The 16,326-nt window shown below is 35.3% G+C and overlaps 1 protein-coding gene across 19 annotated transcripts in view; it reads left to right on the top strand.

Annotated features, from left to right (window-relative positions):
• The window catches only part of LOC123556357 (uncharacterized), a 148,609-nt gene that overhangs the window by 81,705 nt on the left and 50,578 nt on the right, over nucleotides 1-16,326 (top strand). For 15 of the 19 annotated variants that reach the window (XM_053542589.1, XM_053542588.1, XM_053542579.1 and 12 more), the window contains 7 exons: nucleotides 613-856; nucleotides 1,446-1,596; nucleotides 3,098-3,261; nucleotides 5,030-5,173; nucleotides 5,426-5,564; nucleotides 9,042-9,092; nucleotides 13,258-13,341. In XM_053542589.1, coding sequence (XP_053398564.1) covers nucleotides 613-856; nucleotides 1,446-1,596; nucleotides 3,098-3,261; nucleotides 5,030-5,173; nucleotides 5,426-5,564; nucleotides 9,042-9,092; nucleotides 13,258-13,341 — 977 coding nt within the window. The remainder of the gene's footprint in view (nucleotides 1-612; nucleotides 857-1,445; nucleotides 1,597-3,097; nucleotides 3,262-5,029; nucleotides 5,174-5,425; nucleotides 5,565-9,041; nucleotides 9,093-13,257; nucleotides 13,342-16,326) is intronic. The other 4 variants (XM_053542583.1, XM_053542577.1, XM_045347008.2 and 1 more) reach the window with 2 other exon arrangements.

The raw sequence follows: 16,326 nt of genomic DNA, 5'->3' as shown, positions 1-16,326 counted from the left end.
CAAGTAAAGAAAAATAAAATTCCCAACTATTTTATGTTCATAATTTGAACTTTACAATTTATGTTTCCACAAAATAGCTGTTGCAGCCAAATCCATGAAATTTTATGCCAGTGGTATTAAATTACTTGTAAATGCAGTTGAAATGATAACTGAGGGTCAGCAAGAACATGTTTAACATGAGTTGTGATAACTAGTATTTAGAATTTAAAGAAAAAAGACAAAACTGCGAAGAACTATAACTTTGAGTTAATTATCAAGTTTGAGATATCACAGTGTATCTGGTTTCAACTGTAGTTACAGTTTTCAGTTACTTCTGTTCTGAATTACTTTCATTCGTATTGGAGACTTACATGTTTAACATATCAATAATACAGAATCTTTGTTAATATTCTTTATATTAATGTTAATATTCTTTGTATTATGATTTATATTAACATACTAGACAATGCTGTTAAATGCTACCATGACTTTCTATAGAGCAATTTACAGCTGCTAATTTTGTCTAAATATTTCTCTATACTAATGCTTGAACAGGTATATACATATACCTTTATATTGTATGTATGCTCAAACTTTGTATAAAGCTTTAACAGTTGAATTATTTACATTTAGCTAAGCAAAGTGAGTCCAGAATACACAATCAGACGTTAGAGGAGTTCTACCAGGCAGCAGAGAACTACTCCCCATCCCATCTGTCAATGTTTCGCAGCACTTCACGTACCCAATCAGCACCAGCTCCCAGGGTAAAGAGTTCAAAATCAATACAGAGTGGGGCAAAGACAGTTCAACCCAGGAGACAATCTCCAGGAAAATCGCAGACAACACCAAAACTTGGAAAATCTCTCCTGGACAATAAGTGAGTACTACAACACAAGGCTTGAAGAGCTTTAAAGCAAAGTCAGTTGAAATTCTGAGATGTATGGATAATCATTTATGGATTTTTCATTAGATTAGGCTATGATTAATTAATTACTCGATTATCATCCCTGTCACCTCTAGATTTGCCATGCAGCCTGACTCTTCTTACTTTCTAGCCAAAAAAAAATGTTTATAGAAGTTTTTATAATGATAGTTAATGTATTTGTATTTTTATACATATTTTGTTGTTTTATTGTCCATTATTTTAATTGAGGTAAACTCTAATAGATATTTATATTTTTTAGCTTGTCATGTTTTCACACACAGTACTGTAATGAAGGGCATCTAGGAATCTGGAGTTGCTAGTTGGATACCCTGGAGGACTTTACTATACTTACAATGAAATAACACTCCCATGTGTGTGTGCTTTTACACATGACATGCTAAAAAACCAGGGAAACTTTTGGAGTGTCTTATATAGCTTGCACTATCTGTCAAATTAAAGTTACAAACAGTCTCTCCATATGAGTCACCATGGCAACTGTAAATAAGCTTATATAAAAATAAACAAGACTTATTTTCTACAGGTTTGAGAAATCTATGAATGATGAGGATGAAGAAGAAGATGAAATCCTGTATAGCTCAGCAACTGAAAGACCTAAATCTGCTGTGAAGTTGGAGGCTGTTGTTAATATGATAGATCAGGTAAAAGATGAGATGAACTTCTTCAGAGAAAAGGTAAGTGATTTTCTCCTCCTAGTTTGGTTTAAGTTAGCTCAATTTTAAGTAAATTTTGATGCTGTCTTTTGCTCTTTGTGAAAAAGAAAACAGAAATTGACCAAAGATGAGAGGTGCTTCTATGATACTTGATAGGTTATATATATGTTGTTCAAGCTGTACAGCCGGTATCAATACGAAATATGCTACCTTATTGTTTTTCTAACAGCATTTAATATTTTTATGTTCTTTTCAAGATCACTTCTGACATAATGATCACTTAACTTAAATTTAATGAAAAAATAAGCTTTTCCTCATTAACAATTTTGAATACAGTTTCCATGAGTTTGTTTTGAAAATTTACATACTCTATAATCTAGAAGAGACATTTTTATACGCCCGTTTGAAAAACGGGATGTATTATGGGAACGCCCCTGGTGGGCGGGCGGGCGGGCGGCGTCCACAGACCTTGTCCGGAGCATATCTTCTACATGCATGAAGGGATTTTGATGAAACTTGGCACAGTTGTTCACCATCATGAGACGGAGTGTCATGCGCAAGAACCAGGTCCCTAGGTCTAAGGTCAAGGTCACACTTAGAGGTCAAAGGTCAAATTCAAGAATGACTTTGTCCGGAGCATATCTTCTTCATGCATAGAGGGATTTTGATGAAAGTTGGCACAATTGTTCATCATCATGAGAAGGAGTGTCATGCGCAAGAACCAGGTCCCTAGGTCTAAGGTGAAGGTCACACTTAGAGGTCAAAGGATACAAGAATGAAAACTTTGTCCGGAGCATTTCTTCTTCATGCATAGAGGGATTTTGATATAACTTGGCACAAATGTTCACCACCATGAGGCGAAGTGTCATGCGCAAGAACCAGGTCTCTAGGTCTAAGGTCAAGGTCACACTTAGAGGTCAAAGGATACAAGAATGAAAACCTTGTCCGGAGCATTTCTTCTTCATGCATAGAGGGATTTTGATATAACTTGGCACAAATGTTCACCACCACGAGACGTAGTGTCATGCGCAAGAACCAGGTCCCTAGGTCTAAGGTCAAGGTCACACTTAGAGGCCAAAGGTCAGATACAAGAATGACTTTGTCCGAAGCATTTCTTCTTCATGCATGGAGGGATTTTGATGTAACTTGACACAATTATACATCATCATGAGACGAAGTGTCATGTGCAGTTCCCTTCTTTAGAATTACTTCCCTTTGTTGTTACTATAAATAGCTTATATTGTAAGTTTTTCATTACTAGTCGTAGGGAAAAATCGAGACCACTTTTCTGTAGTAAACAACATGCCTATGCTACATCCAATTTTGAGGTGTAATTTTAGTACACATCTTTCTACTCTGGTAAAAGATTTTTTGTGGTATCTTAAGAAAAACAAAACACAATTAGTTATTACAAAAATTACCACAAAATTAAAATTCCATTTGCAAATACAGGTGCTAGAGTAAAGAAATTTGCTGTGACGGGCGTATATTGTGACATTCTTGCACTCTTGTTCTATGTTAGCTTGCCCCAGCACCAATGCCAGGCTTCAGACAACCAGCAAGTACCCAAGTATCAAACAAACCATTGTCTAGACCCACCTCTACAGCAAGTCACAGAAGTAGGCCAAGGTCATCACAAGTCAGACCAAGGTCACCTAGTCCTCAAGGTCGACCAAGTACTCCACAGTAAGTAACACGTTTTATTTTTATGCCCCCGAAGGGAGGCATATAGTTTTTTAACCGTCTGTCGGTCTGTCCGCAATTTTCGTGTCCGGTCCATATCTTTGTCATCCACAGATGGATTTTCAAATAACTTGGCATGAATGTGTACCACAGTAAGACGGCATGTCGCGCGCAAGACCCAGGTCCGTAGCTCAAAGGTCAAGGTCACACTTAGATGTTAAAGGTCATTTTTCATGATAGTGCATTGATGGGCGTGTCTGGTCCATATCTTTGTCATCCATGGATGGATTTTCAAGTAACTATGCATAAATTTGTGGCACAGTAAGACGACGTGTCACGCGCAAGACCCAGGTCTGTTGCTCAAAGGTCAAGGTCACACTTAGACGTTAAAGGTCATATTTCATGATAGTGCATTGATGGGCGTGTCCGGTCCATATCTTTGTCATTCATGCATGGATTTTATAATTATTGGGCATGAATATGTACCACAGTAAGATGACGTGTCGCGCGCAAGACCCAGGTTCGTAGCTCAAAAGTCAAGGTCACACTTAGACGTTAAAGGTCATATTTCATGAAAGTGCAATGATGGGCATGTCCGGTCCATATCTTTGTCATTCATGCATGGATTTTAAAATAACTACGCATGAATGTGTGGCACAGTAAGACAAGGTGTCGCGCGCAAGACCCAGGTCCGTAGGTCAAAGGTCCTAAACTCTAACATCGGCCATAACTATTCATTCAAAGTGCCATCGGGGGCATGTGTCATCCTATGGAGACAGCTCTTGTTATTTATATTTTTTATCCCATGATACAAAGTAAATGAGGTTATATTGGAGTCACACATCTGTCCATATTTTTCTATTCTTCTTCTGATCCATCTGTATTTTGTGTCTGCTTGATAGATATAAACCATAGGGAAGATTTTCGTAAAACTAGTATCAGTTGTAAACCTGCTCAAGATAACATGCAGAGCACATGATTTAGACCACTAAGTCAAAAGTCAAGGTCACACTTAGCTGAAATTTATGTCCACTTTATATCTTCTAAGCCCCTGGTATGATTTTCGTAACACTAGCATCCATTGTTAACCCTCATCCAGAAGATATGCAGAGTCAAAAACCCTGGTAACTACGGGTAGGACCAGGCGCTGGAAATATCTGCGATGCTCTTTAGTGTCTTCCACCTAACTAAGAGGTCTGTCCTGGTTCTTCCTAGGAAAGACAGCTTCACGTGTATCGGTGCTATACACCGAGAACGTTAAAGAACCAGACAGTCTATTCACAAAGAGCTAGGCTAAGTTAGCTGTATCTAAAATGGATTTCTCTCTATCTGTTCTGGGGGCTATATCTCACTCTGTCCCTCAGGTCAGATCGCTCTGTGTCTGTACTAGTAGAGGATGAATTTCTTGCCCTGTATGGCTGCGTTTGCTATATGTAAAGCGCCTTTAAACATGTTTATCATGAAAAGGGCGCTATATAAATCAGGTATGATAATAAGAATAATATATTGTTACCTCCCTTAGTCTTCATGTTGCATGAAGTACATAGTCAGGCTTATTTTGGATTACAGACTTGTTTCTTTACACTCAGTAATTATCTAATGAAAATGAAATCAGTTCTAAGCTCATGGTTTAACTTAGCTTAGATATTTGTCTTTGTCCACTTCATGGCGCTGTACATGATATGATCTAAAACTTAAGTTGTATACTGTCTCGCTTTGCAGAACTCTTGTTGAATATTAAGTAAGTTGTAATAAAATATCTTATGTACAGGGAACCAGATGATATATTGATGGGTCAACCAGAGGTACCAGCTGATACATTTAAAACCGTTCCACTGAACAGACCACATTCTGCATCTGTCAATAAAGCTGTGGACTGGAGGGGTAAAGTTACCCCCGAGAGCACTAGAATCAGGTACTAGTTTATATAAGGTTTCCTTTGATTTATGTCATTTTCTTGGTAATCAAAGTTAGCGTGTTGTAGAGAAAATGATAGCACACCAATTGACAATTACATATGTAACATGATGTAATGACTTAATGATAATGTAAGTGTACAGTTTCTTTGACACAATGTGTACATACATGAAGGTTAGGCCATAATGACCAAAATATGAATTGAAAGAACATATTTTTGTATTCTTAATTTTCAAATTTCCACATTCAGATCAAAGACAAGATTCGGTGGTCACAGTTATGTACAAAAACTGAAACCTTCTTTGAGAACAGCAGGGGCGACCAGTGCTGGTACACGGCCAAAAACTGCTCCAATATCAATGAAAGATAGGTGGAATTCCAAAGATAAGGTAAACATAACTTTTTTGAAAGCAATATCTGTCTCCCCAATACATTAAGTCTTGTTAAGACCGACTTTGTTATCCCCCGATGAAAGTCGGAGGGATATAGTTTTGGCGTTGTCCGTCCGTCCGTCTTTCCGTCCGTCCATCCGTCCGTCCGTCCGTCCAGAGCCATATCTAGGAAATGGTTGGGAATATTTATTTAAAACTTCATATACATGTTCACCACTATGAGTTCTTGCGGCCTGTCAAGTTTCAGTCAGATTGCCCAAGTAACACCAGAGTTATGGCCCTTAGAACTTTCTAGTGTTAACTATATAGGGTACTATAAATATGGCAATTTCTGCATCATAACTTTTGACATATTTGACCTAGAACTATGAAACTTAAACAGAATTTAGATCACCATAATGTGGTTGTGTACACACAATTTCATTCGGATTTATATGTAAATTAAGAGTTATTGCCCTTTAATTGTATAAAAATCCACATATTTGTACATAACAAACTTACCATTTGGTAGAATTTCATTAAATTTCTTTCATTCTTTTCCATGAACATTTATTGTAAACATGTGAAGTTGTGTACCCACACCTGGTCACCCCCTTACCTTGATCACACACCTATCCCCCCCCCCCCCCCCCCCAAAAAAAAAAAAATTTCAAAAAAAAAAAAATCATTCCTTATTTTAGATTTTTTTCAAACAAACTTCATATACATGTTCACCACTGTGAGGTTATGGGGCCCATCAAGTTTCAGACAGATTGCCCAAGTAACACCAGAGTTATGGCCCTTAGAAGTTTCTAGTGTTAACTATATAGGGTACTATAGATGTGGCAATTTCTGCATCATAACTTGATATATTTGACCTAGAACTATGAAACTTTAACAGAATTTAGAGTACTATAATGTGGTTGTGCACAGACAATTTTGTACGGATTTCTTTTGTTACTTCAGAGTTATTGCCCTTTAATTGTCTAAAAATCCACATATTTGTACATAACAAACTTACCATTTGGCAGAATTTCATTAAATTTCTTTCATTCTTTTCTGTGAACATTTATTATAAACATGTGAAGTTGCGAACCCACACCTGGTCACCCACTTGCCTTGGTCACACCCCCCCCCCCCCCCCCCCCCCCCCCCCCCCCCCCAAAATAATTTTTTTTTTCATTTCTTATTTTAGATTTTTTTCAAATCTTCCAAGTTGAACCATTCCCACACCTCACTTCTCCCCCCAGTCATGCCTACCCCTGATCATGCATCCTCTGCCCCCCCCCCCCCCACACACACACAACTTCACCCTTTTTTTTTTTTTTTTTTTTTTTTTTTTTTTTTTTTTTTTTTTTTTTCATTTTTGATTTTCAATCAATATTTATAATCAACATGTGAAATTTTGTTTCCTCTCCCATTCCTCTGCACCCCCACCCCCTAAAATAATAAATATATACATATATCTATATAGATATATATATTTCCATTCCTTTTTTTTTTTTTTTTTTTTTTTTAAATGTTCAAACCTTCAGCATTACATGTTATGTTATGACTGCACAAACCTTGCCCTCAGCCATGTTCAAGATATCTTACCTGTGTTCTCTCAAGGACATCTGCTCTTTTAAGTTCAAATGTACATGTTATACAGCAACACCTGGTGCCAAACCACTCAAAGACAACATTTCGTTCCAGTTAAACTTCAAGCTCACATTTCAATTAACTGCATTTAATTTTAAAAGCTAAGCTTATTACAGTAAGCATATCCCATTCAAAATAAATTCTTTAGTCAGGATCAAAGTATCATACATTTATTATGTACTCTTTAATTAAACATTTGTTTTCTGTTAAATTGATTTTGACTAATGAAATTATTTGCTTCTTATTAACATCCTTAACTTTTTGCCGGATATATCTTTTTGCCATTCCTCACCAGAAACCCTTTCAGCGGGGGATACCAATTCATCGAATTTGCTTGTTTGTTTTGTTTTTTTCAAGAAAAAGACTGTGAGAAAAATGGTAAACGTTACATGTAATGGTAATCAGGATTACGCAAATTAGCAATTACTTTTAGGCGGGATTCTTTAACAGTGTCTTTGTCAGCTTTCATCAGCATCTGTATATGGTCATAACTTGATTCTGTAGATTTTTTCATCCCTCCATTTTCTGCTGTATAGTGTCTGCTTGGTAGTGTGAGCAGGTGGAAGGAAAAAAATCTCTGTTCATTTGTACACAGACATAAACAGTCTCAAGAAATATTGTTTGAGGTGAAAACTGGTATTGAATAAACTCTGTAAATGTTGTGTTGGTCTACAGTACAAAAAAAAACACTAGCAACAAAACTAAGTTTTTGGCACGACTATTCAAAGAATAGTCTAGCTATTCTACTCACCCTGGCGTCGGCGTCACACCTTGGTTAAAGTTTTGCATGCAAGTACATAGAGCTATCATTTAAAGGTTTATAGCTTTGAAACTTATTTCTTCTTTTTCTAGGTCAATTATCAACCTCACTGGGTCAAGTTCCATAACTCTGACATGTATTTTGAGCAAATTATGTCCTCTTTTGGACTTAGAAAATCCTGGTTAAAGTTTTACATGCAAGTTACTATCTCCAAAACTAATGCAGATATTGAATTGAAATTTCACATGTGTCTTTGGGGTTATAAAACTAGTTGATAGCATCAAGTCCCATAACTCTGACCTGCATTTTGGCAAAACTATGCCCCCTTTTGGACTTAGAAAATCCTGGTTAAAGTTTTGCATGCAAGTACATACAGCTATTACTAAAAGGCATATAGATTTTAAACTTAATTTTTCTTTTTCTAGATCAATTACCAACCTCACTCTGACATGTATTTTGGACAATTTATGCCCCCTTTTAGACTTAGAAAATTCTGGTTAAAGTTTTGCATGCCAGTTACTATCTGCAGAACAAATACAGATATTAAGTTGAAACTTCACATGTGCCTTCGGGGTTATAAAACTAGTTGATAGCATCAAGTCCCATAACTCTGACCTGCATTTTGTTCAAATTATGTCCCCTTTTTAACTTAAAACTCTTTTGATATTTTAACATTTTGGGTAATATTTTCCTGCTTCTGGGACAATATTTCGAATAGTTGAGCATTGGCTGTCTTACGGACAGCTCTTGTTTTGTCAGATTTTAAGCATTTTAAAATGATTTCAGCTTAGCTTGTGTAGCAGTTGATGTATTTCACATGCCCATTATCTTGTACTAATTAATCTTTTAGATGATATGTGATTGATAATATCTGTGGACCATATTGTAAATTGGCTTAGCCAAATATGTTATCCACTATAAATAAAGTCGTTATTATTATTATTATTATTAATTATAACTTCAGCTTTACAGAGTGCAAAAACTGGTTGGGTTTTGATTTGACCTAGAATAGAATGCAGAGTGTAAGATTATATATAAAGTATATTATTGTATATTTTTATATTTATCATTGTTTTGCTGCCTACTTTCACTAGGAAGAAAATGAAAATGGTGACTCTCTTAAACTGCCAGAGGTTAAAATACAGGTATGTAGGTTACACTATATGCATGGTGTATGGTCACACTTCCAGTGAAAACTACATGACAGTCCAAATATCCTCTCTACATAGATAATAATTATATAGCTTACAGACATATTTCATTTATTTACCAGTACAGTTTCAATTTTATAATATTGCATATGCTATACTTATGTCTCCCATTATGTAGTGTGGGAGGCATATTGATTTAGTGCTGTCCATCTGTTACTCTGTTTGTCTGTCTGTCTGTAACAAATATTTTCTGTAAAGCAACTTCTCTCACACCACTGTATGAATTACACCAGACTTCACAAGAGTGATCATTGCTAAGCCTTGTATGCATTTTGTCTGGTTTGATGATTTTCAATAGAGTTATAGCCCTTGAAACATCAATTTTTAGGTTGTTTTGGCCACTTTTCTTATCTTATTTGGCATATTTCCACCAAATCTTACAATAGGGATCAGTGCAAAGCCTCATTGTGCATGTTATCAGCATTTTCTGGTTTGATGATTTCCTGCAGAGTTATGACCCTTAGAGTGATCACTACCAAACTTCATTATGCATATTTATGGCATGTTCCAGTTCAGTGATTTTCCATACAGTTATGGCCCTTGTTTTGTTTGATTTTACCTTGTCTACTGCTCAGACACAACCTGGGTCTAGTTGTTCAAAACATTATGCGACTGTTAATCTAACTGCTGGTTAAATTTTGATTTTAGTCTTGGTGGGAAACACTAGTTTGATGTTTAGATTTTACTGTAAAGACTTTCTAGTGTTTATAATTTTTAAGTCATAATCTGTTTTATTAAGTATTTCAAACTGTCAAAATATAATGTTAAAAGTAAATCACCAGTTAAAAGTTTCGAACAACTTGGCCCTGGAGGAATTACACCAATCTTCACAAAAGTGATCATAGCCAAGACTAGCTTTGCATATCAGTGGCATGTTCTGGTTTGGTGTTTTCAGCAGAGTTATGGCCCATGATTTTCACATTTGACAGGGTTTACACTACTTGCTGTTTGCAATTTGTCTGAATCTCAGCAAACCTTACAAGCGATGAGTGTGAAGTATTTTGCATATTTCTGTTATGTTCTGAATAAATCATTTTCAGTGGAGTCATGACCCTTGATTTGTCAAATACTTTGATCTGTGCTACTCCTATATTACTGGTAGAAATTCCACCAAACTTCAAAGGAGTTACCACTGCCAGCATATGCATTTGTTGTTTGAAAGTTATGGTTCAATGATTTTCCTGGAGTTATGGCCCTTAATTTGTGGCAGTTTACAATTTCTGCATGGTAAGTGGTGGGAGGCATACATTTTTCGTGAAAAACAATCTCTAGTTTAATATGGTTAGTTCCACTTTGTTTATCTGCTAGAATTTCAAAATCTAATAAATATATCAAAATCCATTGTCTGTCCTCTGAACTAGCTAGATTCCTGTGCACAACAGTTGACTGAAATAGCTAGAGTGCTGTGCACAACAGTTCTCCATACAAGCTAAATTGCAATTCTGTGAACTAGCTAGATTCCTGCGCACTACCGTTTTCTGAACTAGCTAGATTCCTGTGCACAACAGTTCTCTATAAAAGCGAAATTGCAGTTCTGTGAACTAGCTAGTTTCCACTGTTGCAAACTAGCTAGGTTCCTGTGCACAATAATTCTCTTAACTATCTAGATTCCTGTGGACAACAGTTCTCTGAACTATCTAGATTCCTGTCAACAACAGTTCTCTGAACTAGCTAGATACCTGTCAGCAACAGTTCTCTGAACTATCTAGATTCCTAACAACAACAGTTCTCTGAACTAGCTAGATTCCTGTTAACAACAGTTCTCTGAACTAGCTAGATTCCTGTCAACAACAGTTCTGTGACCTAAGAACAACAGTTCTCTGAACTAGCTAAATTCCTGTCAACAACAGTTCTGTGACCTAAGAACAACAGTTCTCTGAACTAGCTAAATTCCTGTCAATAACAGTTCTGTGACCTAAGAACAACATTTCTCTGAACTAGCTAGATACCTGTCAACAACAGTTTTCAGAACTAGCTAGATTCCTGTCAACAACAGTTCTCTGACCTAAGAACAACAGTTCTCTGAACTAGCTAGATTCCTGTCAACAACAGTTCTCTGAACTAGCTAGATACCTGTCAACAACAGTTTTCAGAACTAGCTAGATACCTGTGAACAACAGTTCTCTGAACTAGCTAGATTCCTGTCAACAACAGTTTTCTGAACTAGCAAGGTTCCTGTCAACAACAGTTCTCTGAACTAGCTAGTTTCTTTAAACAACAGTTCTTCCAGGTCGTAGTTACTGACAGACTGTGAGAATGAGATATCAACCAAAATATTTTTAAGTGTAAATCCCACTTTAATGTTATTTTAGCTCGGCTATTCTACTCACCCTGGCGTCAGCGTTGGCGTCGGAGTCGGCGTCACACCTTGGTTAAAGTTTTGCATGCAAGTACATACAGCTATCTTTTAAAGGCGTATAACTTTAAAACTTATTTTTTCTTTTTCTAGGTCAATTACCAACCCCACTGGGTCAAGTTCCATAACTCTGACATGTATTTTGAGCAAATTATGCCCCCTTTTGGACTTAGAAAATCCTGGTTAAAGTTTTACATGCAAGTTACTATCTCCAAAACTAATGCAGATATTGAATTGAAACGTCACATGTGTCTTTAGGGTTATAAAACTAGTTGATAGCATCAAGTCCCATAACTCTGACCTGCATTTCAGCCAAATTATGCCCCCTTTTGGACTTAGAAAATCCTGGTTAAAGTTTTGCGTATAAGTACATACAGCTTTTTCTAAAAGGCATATAGATTTTAAACTTATTTTTTTCTTTTTCTAGATCAATTACCAACCTCACTGGGTAAAGTCCCATAACTCTGACCTGCATTTTGGCCAAATTATGCCACCTTTGGACTTAGAAAATCCTGGTTAAAGTTTTGCGTGCAAGTACATACAGCTATTACTTAAAGGCATATAGATTTGAAACTTATTTTTTGTTTTTCTAGATCAATTATCAACCTCACTGGGTAAAGTCCCATAACTCTGACATGTATTTTGGGCAAATTATACCCCCTTTTGGACTTAGAAAATCCTGGTTAAAGTTTTACATGCAAGTTACTATCTCCAAAACTAATGCAGATATTGAATTGAAACTTCACATGTGTCTTCGGGGTTATAAAACTAGCTGATAGCATCAAGTCCCGTAATTCTGATCTGCATTTTGGCCAAATTATGCCCCCTTTTGGACTTAGAAAATCCTGGTTAAAGTTATGCGTGCAAGTACATACAGCTATTACTTAAAGGCATATATATTTAAAACTTATTTTTTCTTTTTCTAGATCAATTACAAACCTCACTGGGTCAAGTCACATAACTCTGACATGTATTTTGGGCAAATTTTGCCCCCTTTTGGACTTAGAAAGTCGTGGTTAAAGTTTTGCGTGCAAGTTACTATGTCCAGAACAAATGCAGATATTAAATTGAAACTTCACATGTGCCTTCGGGGTTATAAAACTAGTTGATTGCATCAAGTCCAATAACTGTGACATGCATTTTGGTCAAATTATGTCCCCTTTTGAACATAAAACTTCTGGTTAAAGTTTTGCATGCAAGTTACTATCTCCAAAACTAATGCAGTTCCTGGATTGAAACTCTATAGATATTTTAACATTTAGGGTAACATTTTCCTGCTTCTGGGACAATAATTCGAACAGTTGAGCATTGGCTGTCTTATGGACAGCTTTTGTTTGTGAAGGACTTGATCAAAGATATGGAAGGTTTTTTTTATTGTCTTCCACCACAACTATATGAGAATTAGTCAGTATTTAGTCTAGAACTTTTTAGATAGTTTTAGTAAGAAAAATTGGCATTAATTCTGTGCAAACAAAATGATATGAGCAAAAATTTGAAGCAAATAAATTTTATATAATGACAAATATGTAATATTTACAAAAATATGAGTATATGTTCTACTTAGCTGTTGAGACAGAGTTTGCATTTTATTGTGTTAGTAGTTTATATAACACTGTTGTGAAGATAAGATACACGGTTTTATTATGTGATAATTATGAACAATTATGTGCACAATTATGTGCAGTTCTTTGAGCACAAGTAAGATTGTTTTCCTTATGATGTGATGTTTATTTTGGTTTCAAGAACTATCCCTCGGTAGTATCAAACTATCCTTGCTATCCGGTGAAACATCGGGATGATAAACCGCCGGCTTTAATTACAATAACGGTAAGACAGGCACCTGCATGCAATAATTATAGTGAAATAATAATGGACATGTTCAAACATCTTTATTCTGTAAATGCTGAAATTACTTGCTCTGAAAAATGATCATATGAAAATGAATTCTAGAACAAAGGAAGTTTAGAGGAATATTATATCTGTACTTGACAGCTGCATGCACAATTTTCTAGTCACATAATTCTTCAGCCGTAAACTAAGATGACTACAAGAACAGAAAGAACAATTAATTGCTTGCTTAAATATTTTTATATTACTTGATGAGGCAGATGATCTGTCCACCCTTAGATTCTAGGATCTATCAACTTGATAGGCACATTGCTTCTGGGCAGAGGATGACCCCTGTAAATTTTGAGGTCAGATGGTGAAAAGTCAATGTTACAGCAAGTAATCTCAGCATATAGTGTGGTGATTGTGGTATGATTGTTGGTAAAATGTCTCGTCTTAATATATAAGTTTATTTCATTCTACTCTCAGTTTGTACATATATACAATAACATGGTCCTCTTTCTTATAAAATGAAGTTGCTTGCAAAGTCATAAGAGTTTGACATATTTTAAGTCTTAGTTAGAGCTAGTTTAATTATTTAGCACTGTACTTTTGGTAAATCAGTTGTTTTTGGTAATATTTAGTTTTGAAGTTCAGTGTTAAGAAGAAAATAGTTCCAATTATGTATAGATCTATTTTCAATTGTATGGAAGACATTTTGTATGTAGTGAATTTTCGAAATGAAACAGGACTTACTGTTACACTGCATGAAAAGCTGTGTATAGATATCACTCTCAGTTGAGACCCAACAGTTAAGGAGTAACTACAGTGTGATGACATGACTAAGCTGATAGACGTTAAGTCCAAACAGTATTTCATTTACCATTTTATATAGGAAGTTAAAAATTGTCCAGCATCCTATGGAAATGAACTGTCAACAAGCATGACTCTTTATATAATCCTATTAACTGCATACTGGAGCATGTTGATTTACCTCAACATAATGTAACTCTGTTTCATTATAACCCCTGATAATATATATTTATATGAATACAACTTTAAATGATTTGACATTTACTAATGTTAAAGTCTCAATTTCTGTTTTGTACAGTCATCGAAATCATAACACAAACTGAATTTCCATGTTGCACGGTCTTGGAGATAATAACATACCAAATTTCTGTGTTTTACATTTATTGAAATTAACTTCTATATCATACAGCCATTGAGAATTTCTATATAGTGCAGTCAGTGAGAATTTCCATATTGTACTGTGTTAACTGTTGCTTTATAAATTCATTAACAGCTTGAATTTCTATACTGAGTTATAGTTTAGACTATTGTTTTTGAAAAAAATAGAGTTATTATAACGTTTGTCGGGTCGCGTTTAATCAGTTGTCGTGTCCATGTTGCCGGCTTGCTGTTAAGTTTTATGTTTAGTCAGCTTTTCCAGAACTTAATCATGTTTACTTGAAACTTCTTGTTGTACACCATCATTAACTGAACCCTGTATACAAGCCTAACTCCATCTGTTTTTGCAAGATTGCCCCTTTGTACAGACATTTCTTGTTAATTTTAGTTTTAATCATTTTTAAACACAATTATGTTGTAGTCAATTTTTCAATTTACTCGCTGTTGACTTTGCACTTTCAACATTTTCATATTAGTCTCGCTTGTACGAGCAACATTAACTCATGTTTTAATAATTATCCCTTGACAGTTTAAAATCATTTTACTGAATTCCATGTTGCACAGCCATTAAATTCATTTTTTACAAATTCACAGTTTGTACAGCCATTTAATCATGTTTTACAGAATACTCTTGCTTGTACAGCCATTGAATCATGTTTTACAGAATCTCCGGTTGTACAGCATTTAATCATGTTTTACAGAATCTCCGAGTTGTACAGCACATTTAATCTGTTTAGATCTGTGACAGCCATTTAATCATGTTTTACAGAATCCATGTTCACAGCCATTGTAATCTTTTTACAGAATTCCTTGTACAGCCATTTAATCATGTTTTACAGAAACTCCGTGTTGTACAGCCATTGAATCATGTTTTACAGAATCTCCGTGTTGTACAGCCATTTAATCATGTTTTACAGAATCTCCGAGTTGTACAGACATTTAATCATGTTTTGTTGTACAGCCATTTAATCATGTTTTACAGAATCTCCGCGTTGTACAGCCATTTAATCATGTTTTACAGAATCTCCGCGTTGTACAGCCATTTAATCATGTTTTACAGAATCTCCGCGTTGTACAGCCATTTAATCATGTTTTACAGAATCTCCGAGTTGTACAGCCATTTAATCATGTTTTACAGAATCACCATGTTGTACAGCCATTTAACTCTTTCGGCGCCAAATTTCTGAGAAAATGGTACTTTCAACGCTAAATATATTTTAGTTATTCTTGGAAAATATGCTACTCACACTTAATAGGCATTATTTTCTTATTTTACATTCTATTGTAATGAAACCTTGCATGAATGTTGCAATTAAAGTATTGTGCATAAATATACAGTTTTTTTGTCATACTTCCTTTGTCTGACCTTGACCGGTGACCTCAAATGACCTTGACCTTTGGCGATATTGGTATTTTTTTGTTTTCTGGCTAAACAGTATGGAAATAAAACAAATATTCTTGATTTTACCTTCTATTTATAAAGTTAAAGATAAAAATGCTTCAAATAATTCAAAAGGATTTGATTTCATAGAAAAAAAGCAGTATTTTACATGGTTTTATGACAGAAACATTCAATAGCAAACTACTCATTTGTAACTAAAACACACTATGTCGGAAAAAATGTATTCAAAGTTTCTATTTCATTTCATATGACAATCTGCACCAAAATACTGAACTGTATGTAAGAATCAAAACTATGGTGGAAGTTTCTGCTTGATAAGCTTTATTTACCATAAAGTGGTCGTAAACGTTTTAGATGTCGTAAATATTGCAATAAAACTGGTCACTACCCGT

Source organism: Mercenaria mercenaria, chromosome 5, assembly GCF_021730395.1.
Source record: "Mercenaria mercenaria strain notata chromosome 5, MADL_Memer_1, whole genome shotgun sequence".
In the NCBI taxonomy this organism is placed as follows: Eukaryota; Metazoa; Mollusca; class Bivalvia; order Venerida; family Veneridae; genus Mercenaria; species Mercenaria mercenaria.
Note: the sequence above shows the minus strand (reverse complement) of the source record. Positions and strands in the feature narration are given on the sequence as shown.